At 56.4% G+C, this 17876-nt stretch overlaps 1 protein-coding gene across 1 annotated transcript in view; it reads left to right on the forward strand.

Moving 5' to 3' along the window:
• SLC22A4 (solute carrier family 22 member 4) overlaps positions 1-17876 on the forward strand; it is a 39756-nt gene that overhangs the window by 13564 nt on the left and 8316 nt on the right. Inside the window, exons 2-6 of the mRNA XM_045550742.1 lie at positions 1881-1984; positions 2860-3014; positions 8618-8789; positions 13164-13290; positions 17514-17614. Of these exons, the coding sequence (XP_045406698.1) occupies positions 1881-1984; positions 2860-3014; positions 8618-8789; positions 13164-13290; positions 17514-17614 (659 nt within the window). The remainder of the gene's footprint in view (positions 1-1880; positions 1985-2859; positions 3015-8617; positions 8790-13163; positions 13291-17513; positions 17615-17876) is intronic.

A 17876-nucleotide genomic window follows, 5' to 3' on the forward strand; every position in this document is an offset into this window, starting at 1 on the left:
TATGACATCAGATAAATCCCGTCCCAAAGCCTCAGTTTGATCTTCTGCAAAGTGGGTCACCCTTTACATCCTGAGGCTTTGGGGCCTCAACTGCTCACCTGTGTGTCCGGGACAGACCCCACGCTCTTTCCTGAAGTTTGGCCGGTATTTTTAGAGGGAGGTGGCCGTTAATTCAGGCAATGTGCTCTCTGCCACCTCTGACCTGTGGGCTGGCAGAGGACACGGATCTAGCCAGACAGTTCTAGAGAGTTCCTTCCCCTTTTCCCTGACGCTCATGCAGGGAGCTCAGGTGAGGCAGCCCACTCCGGATCCGGTCTCGGATTTATCAGCGGATCTTACCTGAGGGGTAGAGCCGAGTTCCTGGCCCAGGTGGTTTTCCTCCTGCAGAGCTGGGTGTTGGCGTCCTGCCGTGGCCGGCCTGTGAGCACGGTGACAGGCGGGCTCGTGAGTCTCACTGTGTCTTTAGGACCCGGGTGCTCTCAAAGACACGGTCCTCGACATCACAGAGTGGCCCTTTTGTGGAAGAAATACATGAGGAGAGTTCTCTCGGGTCTCAGTGCTCAGAAAAGCTGTGCTCCTGCCGAGGGGCTTCACCCCTTGGGCACTGGGACCCCTCTGAGGGCTGCTGGGACACCCAGCACCGGGTCTGGGACCCTGCCTGGCATCAGGCCCGTGGGCAAGACGGTCTGGGCTCAGCCTTCCCTGCGCTTGGCGTTGCCACCTCCCCCCTCGACTTTCTGTCTGCTCTGGGTCCCGTAGCCTTTTGTTGGCACGTTGCTCCTGCTGAGCTCCACAAACTCCCTGCTGCAGAACCGGGCGTGATGTAAACATGGGAACTCGTGTTTAAATCCACCGCCTTTTCCGGGGAGTTGTGAGGATTAAAAACCAAATTGCATTGCAAATGGCGAATGGAGCTGGGGTGGGTGGGAGACGGGGGCCTTTCTCTGGTCTCGCCACAGACAGCCCCTCCCCACCCCAACCACCAGGCCCCAGGTATTCACTGCACGTGTTGTTATTTTTTTAAATACATGAAAGGTCACTAAACACACTTTGGAATCTTTGCAGCCGCCCTTGAGATTTCACCAAATTGACTTGAGAGCTGAGAACTGAAACTGTGGCTGAAACTCTCACTTTGTGGACGCGTGACAGGGACGACAGGGACGATAGGGACGTGTCAGGGCAGCTGCGCCCACAGGCCCTGAGGAACGGGAGGGCCCACGGGGAGGGCCCACGGGGAGGGGCCACACTTCTGGAAAGGCCCAGCAGGGAAGGAGGGTGTGGGCAGGGGGGGAGCTGGGGAGCCCTGGGGAGGGGAGCAGCCCCGGCACCCACCGTGGGGCCCTGAATCGGGCCCAGGCTTGGCCGAGATGGGAGTGGACCAGGGCCACGGAGGTTTCCAGATGAGTCTGCTCAGAAAATGAAGTCGCAGAGCTCCTGGGACCACGGGCACTTTGCAATAAGGGAGAGAAAACTTTCACCCATGGACCAAGTGACTGTGCCCTCCGCCCTGCCTCTTCAGGCTTTTCGGACACCGTCCCTCCCTGCCCGGCTCCTTGTGGAGGGGCAAAGCCACCTTGGTGTCACGGCGGAGCATCACCAGGCACAGCCGTGGCCCCCACGTGCTGCTGTGACGTGACGTCGGCAGAGTAGGCGCCGTCACCGCCTTCCAGAGGACGCTGAGTCTCGGGGAGGGGAGTGGCGGGTGTCGGGGTGCCAGTCCCAGAGCTGGCAGGGGCTGGTCCAACCGGGGCTGCGGGGCCTGTGCCCTCCGCACTCGGGCAGCAGCTGGCGCAGGGAGGGGCCTGGCAGCCGCTTGTGTCCCCTGCGGGGGGCCGGGGCCTGCAGGGACGGGCTCACACCTCGTGTGTCTCCCTCGGCAGTGGAACCTGGTGTGCGAGGAGGACTGGAAGCCGCCACTCACCACCTCCCTGTTCTTCGTGGGCGTCCTGCTCGGCTCCTTCGTGTGCGGGCAGCTGTCGGACAGGTAAGGACCCTGCGAGCAATGGCAGGTGGGACAGGCCCCTGGCTCACTGGCTGCCCGTCTCGGGCTGGGGCTGGACTCAGGCTGTTTCTGCCCAGAGAAGGGACGACCCTGAGGATGCCAAGTCCGTGCTGGGAGGAGGCCTGACCCTGCCCTCAGCCCCCACGGCCAGCACCTGCCTTGGTCCGGTCACCCTGCCTCGTACCCCCAGGGCTTCGGCCGGTGATGGGGAGGGTCTACTGACCCCACCGGCAGGCACAGTCCTCATACCAGAAGCCCTGTGACAAAACACAATGCTGCCGTCACCACTGCCCTCCCCACGCCACCCCCAGCTCAGGGGCAGCTGCGATGTGTCCACAGCCAGAGCCAGGCCGTGAGCACCAACTGCAACCTTGCTGTGGCTGTGGGCTGGGGCCACGGGGCCGACCTGGGCCGGGGGGGATGGTGTCTCAGCCCAGGAGACGTGTCCCCCGGCCCGCACGTGTTCTGCGGGATTGCTAGATGGCAGTGATGGAGAAAGATCCCTGGAGGAGTGCCTCTCCCTCCCAGGCCGACAGCTGAGCCCTGAGTCTGGAAAATGGGGCAGGAGACAGTTCTGATGGCACCTGTGCTCCCTGCTGCCCACTGCTCAGCTACCGGAATGTGGGACTAACACTGCCACCCACTGCGGGGTCACCAGCAGACATTGCTGAAAGGAAGCTGGAATCAGAGGGCACCTCCTGAGCAGACGGACGCCTGAGGCCACACAGGAGGAAGCGGAGAGATGTGACAGGGAGAAAAGCCTGCGGTGACGCCTGACTCGGGGCTCGCAACACGCCGTGAGTTACAGCCGCAAGCAGCCTGCGCGCCTCACGCTCTGTGTTCTGCCGTGTCCGCAGGTTTGGCAGGAAGAACATTCTCTTCACCACCATGGCCGTGCAGACCGGCTTCAGCTTCCTGCAGATTTTCTCCGTCAACTGGGAGATGTTCACCGTGGTATTTGTCATCGTGGGCGTAGGCCAGATCTCCAACTACGTGGTAGCCTTCATACTCGGTAGGAACGGCTCTGAGACGGGGGGCTCCTCCCTCAAACCCTCTTAAGGCCAGGAAGGAGGAAGCCCCTGGACTGGGCTTCCACAGCTTGACAGGCCTGAGCACCTGTGTGCGGGGGGAGGGCAGCCTTGGGCTCTTCACGCCAGTGCTGGACACGGCAGGCACCGGGAGCCACTCGGTGCTGGGCCCTGAATACGGTGGGGAGCAAGAGCTGGGGCCAGGCCGGGCGCGGTGGCTCACGCCTGTAATCCCAGCAGGAGGATTGCTTGGGCTCAGGAGTTCGAGACCAGCCTGAGCAAGAGCGAGACCCCGTCTCTGCTAAAAATAGTAAAAACTAGCTGGGTGTGCTGGTGCATGACTGTGGTCCCAGCTACTCGGGAGGCTGAGGCAGGAGGGTCGCTTAAGCCCAGGAGATTGAGGTTGCTGTGAGCGAGGCTGACGCCACGGCACTCTAGCCCAGGCCACAGAGTGAGACTCCGTCTCAAAAAGAAATCAGCTGGAGCTGGTAAGAACCAGCCACGCCACAGAGGTTCTCGGGCGCACAGGCTCGGGAGAGGTGCAGAAGTCAGGGGAGGGACAGCCTGGAGATGTCTTTGCTCTGAGCCATGAAGGCTTGAGGCCCACGAGGGGACTGGGGTGGCTGGTGCGACCAGTACTCAGCTGGGGGAGGCACAGGCCAGACGGGGAGTCCCACGCCAGCCGCCGTGGCTGAGATCTGGCCTCACCCTGCGTCAGGGCCCCCCGCGGGCATATCAGCTGAGCACAGGCCAAGCCCCTCTCCACTGATACTGGTCCTGTCTCCTATCAGGCACACCAGGGAGCCCGGCCAGCCACCAAGCCATGCAGAGGCCCCGGGGCCCCCAGCGGTTTCTCCTGGGAGGGAGCGGGGTGAGCCCAGGCAAGTGGGTCAGGCCACCCACAGGGGTGAGAGACCCCAATGTGCTCGCTGAGCCCACCATACGGGCAGGGGAGAGAAGCGGACATGAGGACCATCCTGGGACAGTAGACACCAGTTCCCAGAATCTCTAGTGTGACACTATTTTCTAGTCGGCTTGCACAGCCCCAGTTTGTCCCCATTGTCACGCTGTGATTAGTAGTGTCCCCTTCACATAAGTCTAATGATTCTTCTCATCTGCAGAGTCTGCATGTGCTCAGGCGGCTGATTGCTGTGAGGGTGCGGCTGGCTCCCTGGCGTTGGGGACGCTGTGTTTTCTCACCTGTGTGCACACCCTCTGCCAGGTTGCCAGTACGGAATCGCTCGAGTTCCACTGCTTTAATTATTTGTGATGAGCTCCGTGCCACCGCCGGGCTCTGAGGGAGGAGGTGGGCAGAGGCTGCTGAGCCCCACGGCCCACGGGGAGCTCACTGCTCAGCAGGCCCCAGGAGGGGCCGCTCTCCTGCCCGCAGGGGCAGAGGGGCCAGAGCGTCCTGAGGGTTGTCTGTGTGGAGGCACAGGGGGCTTCAGGCCAGTGCTGGAACCTGGAGCCTGGAGGAATTTAGGACAGAAATCGCAACCTCCCACTGCCCATGGCCCAAGAACACGGGACTCCTGGCCTAGTGGAGCCCACTGTTCTCACGTTCTATGTCCCCAGAATCTGTCTTCCTGTGGTGACCCTCCCTGTACCTGAAACGCCCAACGTGTGGCTCTGTGAGGGCCAGACCCAAACCAAATGGGCCTCCCTACAACAGAGGGCTGTGTGTGGCGGCTGACACTGAGACCAGGAGGTGGCATCCCCAGGTTGTGTGGTGGTCGGCACTGGGACCTGGCGGTGGCATCCCTGGGCTGTGTGTGGCAGTTGGCACTGAGACCAGGCAGTGGCATCCCCGGGCTGTGTGTGGCGGTCGGCACTGGGACCTACCTTTCCAGTGGCACAGGTGCTCTGGAGCCTGGGAGCCTCCCCTCTAGCGACACTCCGGGCTCCCTGCGGGACAGACCTGCCCCGTTGGCCCCGACACGACCGTCTGCTCCCCCCAGCTCCCCCCGCAGCCAGCCGTGGCCCCACATGCAGGGCAGAGGCGAGCGGAGGGTGGAGGGAAGTGAGGCGGGGGAGATACTCAGAGCTGAGGGCGAGGGCGGCGGTGGCAGGCAGGCGAGAGGCCAGGTGCGGGGCTCGCTATCAGCGGGCACGCGGGGTGCGGGGCTCGCTATCAGCCGGGCCAGGCCCGCCCCAGGGAGCGCTGGGAGCGCCTGCGGCTGTCGCTTTACTCCACGGCGCTCTGCAGGGTGTCCTGGTGTGGGACTTGTGTTGGGTTTCAGGTTTGAGAGTGTCACTAAAACCAGCCTGCCCTGGAGCAGCCGGGGCGGGCGACACAGTGTGTGACCAGGTGGCCTCTGGCCTCCCCACAGTGCAGCAGCGCTCTCTGGTGTTTCGGGGCTAAAACAGCCAAATTCCAGGTTTTATTTGGCTAAAATAAACCAAAGGGTGGGGTCACCTCTGCTCTAGGGAAGGGTGACAGGGCTCCGCCATGACAATCTCCAGTCTTGGGAGTCTTCACGTTAATTCCAGAAGCCGAATCACTCACCCTCTCAAAGCGGGGCAGAAATGGGTCCTCCTGTCCTGCCCTTTAAAGACTATCGAGCCTCCCAGAGCCGCTCGGAGCCACAGGAAACTAGGACAGGCAGAGCAGTGCCCCCAAAACAGCATAACTCAGACACCCGGGAGCGAAGGTGCTGCCAGAATGACGCTGGTTCAGGAGGAAATGACAGCTCAGGGCCAAGGACGCTGCCCCAACCACGCCAGCTCCCTGCACCGTCCCTGTTCCCCGGAAGTAACGGCCTCCCTCCGGGTAACGTGCCAGCGGCGAGGTGCTTCCGTGAATTCTGCATGAAAAGTGACCTGTCTCCAGTCCCCACTGACTCACTAACTCCGTATCTCTCAGGGCTTCTCACATCAGCCCCTCCCCACGCACCTGTCTTTGGGCAGCTGAGCCGGCAAAGCTGAGGTCTGGATGCTCCTCCCTCCGCTGAGCGTGTGACTGATGGGGACATCTGCCTTCGTAGCTCTGGCTACCAGGAAGCTCCGGCCCAGGGTCCCTGGTCCCTCCCCACATCCTGGCAGCTGCACCGCAGTCTCAGTTCCTGAGCCGGGTCTGCCACAGGCCTCTGCAGGCCGTTCACAGAGGGGCAGGTCCTGCTTCCGCGTGGACGGGGCCCTGTGGCTCCTGGGGCCGCTGCTTGAGAAGCACCCGCCCCACGTGGAAGGGAGGCCACCCTCTCTGAGTCCCTTCCTCTGGGGAGAGGGCGTTCGGGTCCAGGAGGAGGTGACGGGCTGGGGACAACACCCCTAGGGTTACTCTGGCCCCCATCCTGGCCAGGACAGTCCCTTCGACAAGGTTCCACTCCCAGGAGACACTGGGGGCCCAACCAGACCGAGACCAGCCGGGCTTTGCCCTGGGAGCGAAGGAGGCAGAGGAGGCCTGTGGGGTGGAGGCCAGGATGGGCGTCCCCAGTCAGCAGAGCCCGGAGCCACCGCTGTCACCTGTCTCACTGCCAGGGGACAGTCTGCGGCAGCTGCAGGCCACAAAAGCCCTGCAGCAATCGGGGCTCCTCTCCTGATGTCACTCAGCGTGGGGCCGGTTGGCCTCCAGCTGGGTCAGTGACCAGAAAGGGAAAATGCAAATCCTCCCTCTGACAGAGGTGGCCTCACCCTCAGCCCCTCCTGTCTCAGCTGGACTCTCAGTGGAAGAACTGCTTTGTGGGGACAAGGCTTTGCCCAGGTGGCTGTTTCCTTGGCGGTGAGACCAGTATCCACAGGTCAAATATATTAGGCTTCAGTCACGGCTGTCCCACCTGTTATGTGCATGAATTCAAGCACTAGCTCTAACTCTGTAGGTCTCAGCTGACTACATATAAACTAGGAGTAATATTAATTTTTATGTAATTGTTCTGAAAAGTCGAAGCGATAATACATGTAAACGCTGAGGCTGGAACCTGGCTCAAAGTCAGACAGCAGAAGGCTGGGCTCACACGGAATGATCTAGACCCGTGCCACCTGTGTGGCTCCGCGGGCAGGCAGAGACGCTTGCTTACAAAGCTCTGCCCCCGTGTGCTCTGCAAAGTCGTGACAACTCTGTTCTGGTCCGAGACCCGAGCTTAGGGAGGGAGATTATCCAGGACCCCAGCGGGGTGACGTCCCTCTCTCCTACCAAGGTCAGGAAGGCATGAGGGAGCCCCCCGGCCACACGATTCTGCGAGGTCCCACTCGATCCCGTGCACTTCCCGGTTTCCACACCAAACCCTCTGCGGCTTCACTTCTCGGTCGCTGCTTAGGAACACAGGTCCCTCACCCGCGTCCGTACCACGAGCACAGTCAGGGCGTTTAGAAACCAAGGCATGGTAAGAAGGTCATTACTGGGGTGAGAAAAGATCTGGAAATCACACTCCTGATCCTCCAAGAAGTCAGGCCTCATCCTGGGAAATGCGTTTATCGGCCGAGAGGTGCCGTGGACGTTGGGCCGCGGGAGCCCGGAGTGGGCCCTTCCTGCCAGTCTGGCCGTTTGAATGGCAGCTCAGGAGGGAGCCGGGGGGCAGGTCCCTGGGTTCTGGTGAGTGGGGGAGAACGGTGGGCTGAGTGGGAGCAGCTTGGCGGTGGGCGTGCGAGACACCCAAGTCGGCATTTTGCTGCTTCTCCAGAACCAGCCCTCAGTCCCTCAGCCTGCGTTCAGGGCATGTAAACATGATTGGGAAAATCTCTCTTGAAAGCCAAGCCCGAATGACCTCTGACTCTTCTGGGCTACTTCTCTGCAGCGTGGGCAGATCCCACACAAGGCAGAGCCTTCGCCACTGGCCAGATCACCCCGGGGCAGGGGACCAAGACTCTGCAGTCTTGCGGGGGGACTCTGCAGAAAGGCCCGGAGCTTCTGGCAAGAGAAGGAGCTTTGCCCTTGGACTCCCATCTCCAAGGGCCGGCGCCGACGCCCGCCTGGCGCTGGGCAGCGCGGGGGTGGGGGGGCGTCTGCAGCTCCTGCCGCCTTCCGTCGGTCGGGACGGACGTGTCTGCCTGCGGCTGGCCTCTGGGCACAGCGGGGCTGCAGAGGCGCCAGCCCTGGGTGCTGGAGGCCTGCTCTGTGCACCCCAGAGCCAGCTGGCTCCCACAGATCATTTCTCAGGGCTCAGAGTGGGCGCGGAGGTCCTGACATCTCAGAAAGCGTGAATTCTCCACTGCTGCCCAAGGGCCAACGTCTGTTTGTTTAAAGTTGAGAACTGTGGGAAAGGCTGAACCCACCGCGACCCCACGCAGGCCCTTAGAGAGCCACCCCTTGTCTCTGGAACGTTCTCTCTGCTTCTCACGGGGGGCTTTATTTTGGAACGGTGGCACTCTCAGAAGAGACTGCGTCTTGGGGCGGGGCATATTTCTATGACATGGAATGTCCTTTAAAAAAAACAAATCCATGGCTCCCCTAAAACCTCACGGAGCCCCAATCTCTGTCAACTGGTAAGCCCGGGGTCCCAGCTGCCTCCACCCGGCCACCCCTGCTCCGGGCCGTGAGGCAAACGCCTTTTCCCTTCTCTAAGCGGTCACAGCGTGAGCTCCCACTGCCAGGTAATGACACAAAAAGCCAACGTGAGTGAAAATGCTAACACTCCTCCCTTGTTCTGGACAGGAACAGAGATTCTTGGCAAGTCGGTTCGCATCGTGTTCTCCACCCTAGGAGTGTGCACGTTCTTTGCGGTCGGCTACATGGTGCTGCCGCTGTTCGCCTACTTCATCCGAGACTGGCGGATGCTGCTGCTGGCGCTGACGGTGCCCGGGCTGCTGTGCGTCCCGCTGTGGTGGTGAGTGTGGCTGGTTCCCGGACGGGCCTTGTGCTGCCGCCGCGCACCTGGAGCCCACCTGGAGCCGGGGCTGCCTGGCCTGGGCCTGCAGGCCCCCACTGGGACTCACTGGGCCAGAGACCCTCTGCCTCGCTGTGGGGGTCTGTGCGGCGGGGTCCGTTCTGCGCTGTCCTGCAGATCATGGTTCTCAACTCCAGTCCCTCCCCGGACGCTCTTGTCTGCAGCTGGTCGTTGCTGTTCGTAGAGACAGTGTCGTTGGGTTTTGTTGGTTTTAGCTCTTTTCCGTCTCTGGAAAATCTCTTTCTCTGCTCACCTGACGTCATTCTCCGAGCCTCCCTGTCATGACGATCAGCATCTAAGCTGGGCCTGTTTGTCAGCCTTGGAGGGTGAGAGGGCCGCTGTCCTCGGTGCGTTGTCAGGGAAGCCTGCCTCCCACAACCCCCGCCTCGATGTTGACACAACAGTTACGGGAATGACAAAGTTTGGAGATTCTGGCCTCAGTCTTACCCAGTATGATTATCTGGGAGATTTCAGGTGAAAGAACAGATTAAGAATAGTGGAATGAAGTCTCAGCATACCTTCTTTCTGGGGATTTCCCATTTCTTTGCATTTTCATATTTAAACAAGAGGAAAAGGGATTTCTTTCCATTGGTGAGTCTGGTTTCTCTCTCTCTCTCTCGTTAATTCTTTTTGGTTTGGTTTCATTATATCAAAATCCAGTCTTCCAGCACGGATTGTTTTTGTTTTTGTTTTTGTTCTTTTTGAGACAGTCTCACTCTGTTGCCTGGGCTAGAGTGAGTGCCGTGGCGTCAGCCTAGCTCACAGCAACCTCAAACTCCTGGGCTCAAGTGATCCTCCTGCCTCAGCCTCCCGAGTAGCTGTGACTACAGGCATGCGCCACTATGCCCGGCTAATTTTTTCTATATATATTTTTAGTTGGCCAGATAATTTCTTTCTATTTTTAGTAGAGACGGGGTCTTGCTCTTGCTCAGGCTGGTCTCGAACTTCTGACCTCAAGCAATCCACCCGCCTTGGCCTCCCAGAGTGCTGGGATTACAGGCGTGAGCCACTGCGCCTGGCCAATTTCTTTCTATTTTTAGTAGAGACGGGGTCTCGCTCTTGCTCAGGCTGGTCTCGAACTCCTGACCTTGAGCGATCCATCCGCCTCGGCCTCCCAGAGTGCTGGGATTACAGGTGTGAGCCACTGTGCCCGGCCAGCACAGACTGGTTTTACTGAACTGTGTGATTTCTACGTGCTTACACATAATGAAAGTTTCTTTGATCATTTTTTAGAACTCAGAGTTTAGACTAGACCCCACGGTTGTCCTGCCCTGTGGACACACCCTGCCTGGGAAGGTCCTTCATCTCACTGCAGCTGGTAGGCAGCCACGGCGGTGACAGGTGGCCCACCTCGGCCTTGTCTCGGGTTGGACCACCCTAAGCCACAGCCTCCTTACGCTCCCAAGCGCTGGGGTGACCAGCGCAAAGCCTTGGCATGAAGCGTGCCGTGGGCGTGGGGGGTGTGCACTCTTTTCTCTCATTTCCCTGGAAATTTGAGAGATGGTTTCTTAAAGGTTAGATACCATTCTGATTTGGAAGTTTCCTCTGGAATCCAGTCTGAAAACCAGTTTGAGGTTCTGTAAATAAGGACAGACTCTGCCTCCAAGGAAAGCACCCCAGATTTATGAGCGCAGGGAATTTTCTGGAATGAGAGGAATCATCATCACCATCCATCCCTCTCCCCACAACCCCCTTGCTAACTGAACTTATTAGAAAAGATGTTGGTGACCAGAGGTTCTCTCAAAACACAAGACAAGATTATATAAAGGTTACTTTCTGCCTCTTTAGATAAACGATTATAATGACCTACGCTCCCTGGCCCTAGTTGTCATTTCGGCCTAAGAGACCAATACCTTCAAAGCATGTTACAATCAAACTTCATACTCCATGATTCTATCAGAGAGAGAGAGAGAGAGAGAATGACGACAGGAGGGTCCCGATGACCCTGCAGAGGACAGCAGGGATCGGATCTTTGCCTGAGGACCGCAGATCACACAAAGAGTGGACAGCTCTGACCAGCGGCCCCCAGGGTGCCCACCCACCCACAAGGGGCTGCTGCCCTCGCCCCAGGGAGAGTCCTTTCTTCCGTTGCTCGGGGCTGACCCCTGCGTGCTGCGCTGTGGGCACACTGTGCCCCGGACAGGACTCGCCCCAGAGGGCAGCCCCGGGGCAGCACCGACAAGCTGAGTGCTTGTCCTGAGTGCTTAGCAGAGGTCTTATCACTTTCCTATAAAAACAAAATAGCTTTCTTCCGAACATCTCGCCCTTGGGGTGGGACTGATGAAGCAGTGCTCGTGGGTCTAGTGGGCTGGGGGCTGCTCAGAGCTGCCGTGCACCCTGCCGCTCACTCGGGACAGACCCTGCAGCCACACCCCACCCCCGGGGGATGAGTGAGACCTACAGAGAGACTGCAGGGCTCGGCCCCATCCGGCACTGCCCTGACCTGTGAAATGATCACCTAGACCTGAGGTTTTGTGCACCAGAAAATCAAGGCAATTTAAAAGTGGAGACCCCTGTGGCCCTGAGTACCGTGGGCTGGAGACGGGAGGACACAGAGCCACTGCAGCTGGTCTGGGGATTTTTATGACCCACGTTTTGAAAAGGCTGGACAGCAAGTGGCCACAGGTGTGCAGGGGCCATGTGCGCAGGGCCGGGGAGGGGGCAGGGAAGGAGGCCGTGGACGCAACGCTGGGAAGCTTTGCAGTTTCCGGCTGGTGGTCCCTGAGCACTGTAGAAAGGTGGGATGTTTCCAGGCCTCACCTGGCTGGGGGAGACGCTGCTCAGGAGAGGCGTAAAGTCTGTAGCAGCTGCGTGGCGACATCTCTGATTCTGCACTAACCCTGCAGCCACCAGCCACACGTGGCTATTTAAATTAAAATTAATTAAAAGTAATAAAATACATTTTCATTTCTTCAGTCACACTAGCTCAAAAGCCACATGTGCTTACTGCCTACTGTCCCGGACAGCACAGATATAGAACATTCCGGAAGTTTCTACTGGACAGCATGGCTCTAAGTCCTGAAGGTCAGCGACCTAACATTGCCACCACTCCTACAGGGACCAACTACAGGCCCATTCGGAAGAACGCAAACTGGGCTCATTTTTCAGCCCACGTGCTAGCGAGCAGGGAAGGGAGCTGGCTTGGCCGTTTTGCCCTGAGTTAATTCCTCATGCAGCCTCAGGGCCGAGGATAGGCAGACTCTGTATCTGCACTTGTAATTCATTTTCTAGGATAACTAAGTACAGATGCTCCTCCACTTACGACGGCGTTATGTCCCAGTAAACTCGCTGTAAGTTGAAATTATCATGTTGATATTCCAAACCTACCTTAAACATGCTCAGAACACCAATACTGGACTATATATAACACAAAACCTATTTTATAATGAAGTGTCGAATATCTCATGTAATTTATTGAATACTGTACTGAAAGCAAAACACAGAATAGGCACTTGCAGCACGGTTTCTACTGAATGCGTATCCCTGTCACGCCCTGGCAAAGTGGGAAAGTCATACGCCGAGCCATCGTGAGGTGGGGACTGTCCCTACAGACTGACCGAGAGGTGAGGAGAACAAGAGCCGGCAGGAGAGCGGCTGAGAGATTTTGAGAAATAAAAATCAGGAAAGAACATAAGTCCTATTATCTGCAATTGTGCTTGAGCATCAGTTATCGATGTGAATAGACGATGCAATTTTAAAAATCAACTTTTCAGACATAAACAGACACCATTGGGGTTCATCGCCCAGAAACTGGTTTAGGTTTAACCCACTGACCTAGGAATCCACTGAAAACCATGCGGAAGCCCCTGGGCGGGGTCAGTGCCCTCACCTTCTCCTTTGACTGCAGGGAAAGCTCCGGAACGCAGGGCCTGGCATCCTTCACCCACTAAACTGTGACTGTCACCGGCTGGGCCGCCAGGAAGTCTCCTGGGGATGCACACGCCGAAAAGACAGTCTCTCCTCTTGGGGCACTTACAGTCTGGTGGCCGTGCGTTTTTAGGAGCCGCACTGGCTGTATTAAGTTCCGGGTGGCCTTCCCCAGCTGCCCTGGCTTAGACCCACAGCTAACGTCACCTTCATGGCCCGGTCCCGGTCTCAAGCATAGCAGATAATCGCTCTTATAGTTTGATCAGAAGTCTGAAGCTTGAAGGTGCTTTTATGTCTTCCTGTGCTCCACGAGAAATCTTCGGAGGACTCCCTCCCAACTGTCTTTAAAAAGACAAACTAGAATTAATTATCTGCGGGCAGCTTTTAGTTAATAGTATCCAACCCCGCTGTTGTGAAAAATTATAAACTATTAAAAATGAATTCTAGGTTTATTCCTGAATCTCCCCGGTGGCTGATATCCCAGAGAAGATTTAAAGAGGCTGAAGATATCATCCAAAAAGCTGCAAAAATGAACAACATAGAGATCCCGGCAATGATATTCGACCCTGTGGAGGTGAGCATTTGCGGGTGTTTCCTCTTTAGATCGGCTGTGCGTTCTTGATTTTTGTGGATTTAATTTAATTCAATATTTGTTAAGTGCCCACTGTGTACCAGGCACTGTGCTGGGCCTTAGGAATACAATCATGATTAAGTTCTGAGATAAAATCCACCTTAAAGGGCTGTTTAAAAATGAAGTGCAACAATATACGTAAACTGCTTAGAAGACATAATAGCAAGCGTTCGTTAAATATTAATTCCCTTCATTTTGCAAGTTTACCACCAATGTTTTATTGGCATTGCTCCGAACTATCGATGCAGCTATGTACGGACGATTTTTAAATGTCCAGATCAAGTGGAAAAAATACGTTTAGGGGCTAGTCCACCCTGGGTTCTCCACCGCCCCCGAGTCCTACCAGAGCCTGCTGAGGAAGCCGTGCGTCACGTCTGGAACCTTCAGGCCAAGAGCACAGGCTTGAGGACTTGCCCCAGCAGGCAGGTGGCCACAAACAAAGCTGCTATTCTGTGGGAGCTGCCGCACATCCTGACAGGTAGTGAGGACGTGCAGGGTGCCACATGCAGCCCGTAGAGCAAATAAGAAAAATAAGACCTAGCGCCGTGCTAAAGGAGCATAGACCGTAGCTAAGAGGGGCAAGAGGACTAGATGAAGCAAACAGTGACAGGGAGGACGTGCTTAGCACCCCAGGAACGGACACCATGAGTGAGCAGCACAGAGAACGAGAGCGGGGGCGGGGAGGGGGCGGCAGGGCTGAAGAGACGGGTCCAAGCCAGGGAGGACAGCAGGATTCGCGTGGAGGAACAGAGAGGGTGGGGCAGGGCATTCCTGGCTAGGAGAAGGGGGGGAGGACAGCTTGGGACACCCGAGGAGGACCGTGGTGGCTTCAGCAGTAGTCCACAAGCCCTGACCTAAACCCTGCACTACTGGCTGCCCGGAAAGCAGAGCTCTGCTGTGGACGGTGGGCACGCCAGAGCTCTCCCCTGAGGGCTTCCTCCATCCCTGGCCCTCAGGACCTTTTCCAGAAGCAGATACCCTGGCTGTGGCTGTGGCTTAATTGCAGTGGCCATGAACTTGAGCTCTCAGAGAGCTGCCAGGACAAGACATCACTTAATCCTTCACCCTTCAAATCAAGAAGTCTATTCCCAGTCTTTTTCTTTTTTTCTTTTTGAGACAGAGTCTCGCTCTATTGCCTGGGCTAGATGCTGTGGTGTCAGCCTAGCTCGCAGCAACCTCAGACTCCTGGGCTCAAGCGATCCTGCCTCAGCCTCTCGAGTAGCTGGGACTACAGGTGCTCACCACCACACCCGGCTATTTTTTTCTATTTTAGTAGAAACAGGATCTCAGTCTTGCTCAGGCTGGTCTCGAACTCCTGTCCTCAAGCAATCCTCCCACCTCGGCCTCCCAGAGTGCTAGGATTATAGGCGTGAGCCACTGTGCCCGGCCCATTCCCAGTCTTATCAATTTAACTGGATGAAAAAAATAACATAGAAGTATCTTACACTTCTGCCTTTCAGAGCTGTGCTGGGTGCTCATTGGTGTTTATCGGATATGTGACCCGATTCCCATCTTTGTGAAGCTTACAGTCTAGTTGTAGGGATTGGCCCACATGGATGAAAGCAATCATAAACCAGATAAGAGACACACAGTTATGGGCACGTGAGAATAAAGTCCAGGGTCAAAACGCACACTTCCGACAGCGCCTGCGTCTTCCTGCCGTGATGCACGTTCAGCCTGAGCTGGACAAGCCCGCTCGGGGTGGGGGGGGGTAGCTTTGCTCTCCCGAGGCCCAGTCCTCTGTGGGAAGGACCTGCAGACCCCCTGCCGCACGTACAGCCGCTCGGACCATGCAGAGCCGACCAGATGCCGGCACTGGGTTCTGTTCACTCACTGCTCACGCTGCCATAGCCAGTAGTCTGGCTCTTGGCCCCGTTTTTCAGGAGAGAAAACTGAGGCACAGAGAAGTAACTTGCCCAGGATCACACAGCTGTTAAACTGGGGTCTGCAACCTGCATCTTCCTGGTGCCAAGTGCACGTCTCCACAACTGTGCCTGTGTACTCCGTGTCAGAGGCAGTGGCACTCACAGGAAAACTACGGAGCAGCACCACCTTGGAAGGCAGTCGCGAGCTCCCCGGGCTGCAGAAGCAGCACTGCTCATGACACATGGTCCAAACACGTTTTGGTCGCTCCACCCAGGCCAGGGACAGTCACTGGGTCCGAGCACATCCTTGTCCTGAGGTTTGTGAGCCCGGCTGCTCATCGCTGTTGTCTGGTGCTCTAAGGATACGGGTTCCCCCACCTTGTGTTGCATGTTTAGACTGCAGTCTCTTGGTGCAAAATTCATCAAATGCCATTTTTAACACAATGATGCCTTATTTGTTACCCAAATACCTACTATCGATCAGCCATCAGCCCTTTGTTCACTCCTCTCTCCCCTTAAACAAAAGGCCTCCCTTATGCTACAGCGAACTTCACCAAGTATTTAGACCTCTGTCTTCTGTCCAGTTAGTGATTTTAAACTAAATGTAGGAAAGAAATGCTGTAGGAGCTCAGGTAACTAGCAGAGTAATTGTCGCCTTATGTTTACCTTAAAGCCTAAAAAAACTGCTTCCCGCAGGCCCAGGTGATCATCCTATTCCTTGGGTACGGTGATTTTGATAGAAGAGGCTAAGGCATGGTGAATGGTAGCCAGCCCATTCTGTGTAGATGTATTTTTTACTTGGTGATGGTGGTTGTTCTTTTTCTTTTCCTCGTTTTCAATTAGAATAAAAATCTAAATTTCCAAAAAGAAAGAATACAGATTCCCAGGCCTCTGGGCCCCGTGAAAGCCGTGGTGAGCAGGCCCAGGGTGGAAGCTGGTGACCTGCATTTCAACAAGGGCCCTGGGAAGCACTGTCTATGCAGGGGCTTTGCTGGAATAACAGGGTTATCCTGCTGGGCATGTGCTGGAGCTGCGCACTCCAGACGGTGCAGGAGAGGAAGGGCCACACGGCCGTGTGACTGAGCGTCTGATTATCACCGGAAAGACGGACGCTCACAGCTGGGAGCACCTGCTGCAAAGGCCGGCCTGGCGCCCCCACCCCTTCCCAACAGAAATCCCCCTCGGTCCCCTGATGCGCACGCACCACAGGGCCTCAAGGGCCTTGTACTTTATCCCCGAGAGATTCCCCACTGCAGATCCCAGTAACTTATCTTAGTTTCAATTCCAGTCAGCTTGGCGAGTTAGCATCAGCAGATTAAAAGAGCAAAGCCTTTCCACGGAGGTGAGAAAATGCCACAAACAACTGATGGCTAGCATCTTCTCCTTGATGATGCAGTAATAATAATAATAATAGTTAAGGCCAGGTGTGGTGGCTCAGGCCTGTAATCCCCGCACTTTGGGAGGCCGAGGTGGGAGGATTGCTTGAGGCTGGGAGTTGGAAACCAGCCTGTGCAAAAAAACTAGCCCCCGTCCATCTCTACAAAAATATTTTTTTTTGAAAGTTAGCTGGGCGTGGTGGTGCGTGACAGTAGTCCCAGCTGCTGGGGAGGCTGAGGCAGGAGGATCACTTGAGCCCAGGAGTTCGAGGCTGTGGTGAGCCGTGACTCCACCACGGCACTCCAGCCTGGCAAGAGAGAAGGACCCGTCTCAAAGTAATAATAAAATAACAGTTAAAATGTACTGGGCATTTACCATGGTTCAAGCACTGTGCTAAGCTTCTATATATGATCTCATTTAATCCTATCGACTCCCAATCAGTATATATACCGTTTTACAGAGGAGGAAACTGAAACTCAGGGAGGATACACAGTAACTTGCCCAAGACCCCCAGGTTAACTAGAGTCTGTTCTGCTGCTACGAGATAACAAGAAAAGTGTTAAAAGCACACACGGCCTCGTAGCTGTTTGGGATGGTGGCCCTACACTTGAACAGGCCCTGAGAACCACAGATGAGTGTGACGAAGGCCATCCCCGGTGATGAGTGAGTCAAAGAAAGGCTTTCTGCAAGGAGACAGTGGAGCTCGTGTTGCGTATTTAAAAGGCTTGAGTTGAAAATGGGCCACAAACATTTTACGTGTTGGAGTAAGTGTCACATGTGTGGATGCCCCATGGCCCCAATTCCCAGACTTGTGAGCATATTCAAGGTGAGAAGCGAATTGCATGTGTAAGTTTTTCCCACACGTCATGACCCAAGATACTTCCTTACCACCTCTGCATCTCATGGCTATTGGTGTTATTTCAGTTGCAGGAGCTAAACCCGCTGAAGCAGCACCGGGTTTTCATCCTGGACCTGTTCCGGACCACGAACATCGCCACCATCACCGTCATGTCTCTGCTGCTCTGGTGAGTCCCGGATCCGCAGCGCCGACACGCAGCACACACGCGTGCAGCTCATGTTCTTGGATTCAGGGGGACATCACGGCAAGGCCTGGGTTTTCCTGAGGCAAAATAAAAATTGTAGAATTCTAAGTTATTTAGAAATGCCTCGATTCAGTTCATGGGACTGGATCCTGAAAAATAGTTCAGTATTTCCGTCTGCAGGACTGGGGCCCACCGAGAAAGGCCCCCACACCGAGGTGGTGGGACTGAGATTGTTGATGTCCCT

Source organism: Lemur catta, chromosome 5 (assembly GCF_020740605.2).
Source record: "Lemur catta isolate mLemCat1 chromosome 5, mLemCat1.pri, whole genome shotgun sequence".
Classification (NCBI taxonomy): domain Eukaryota; kingdom Metazoa; phylum Chordata; class Mammalia; order Primates; family Lemuridae; genus Lemur; species Lemur catta.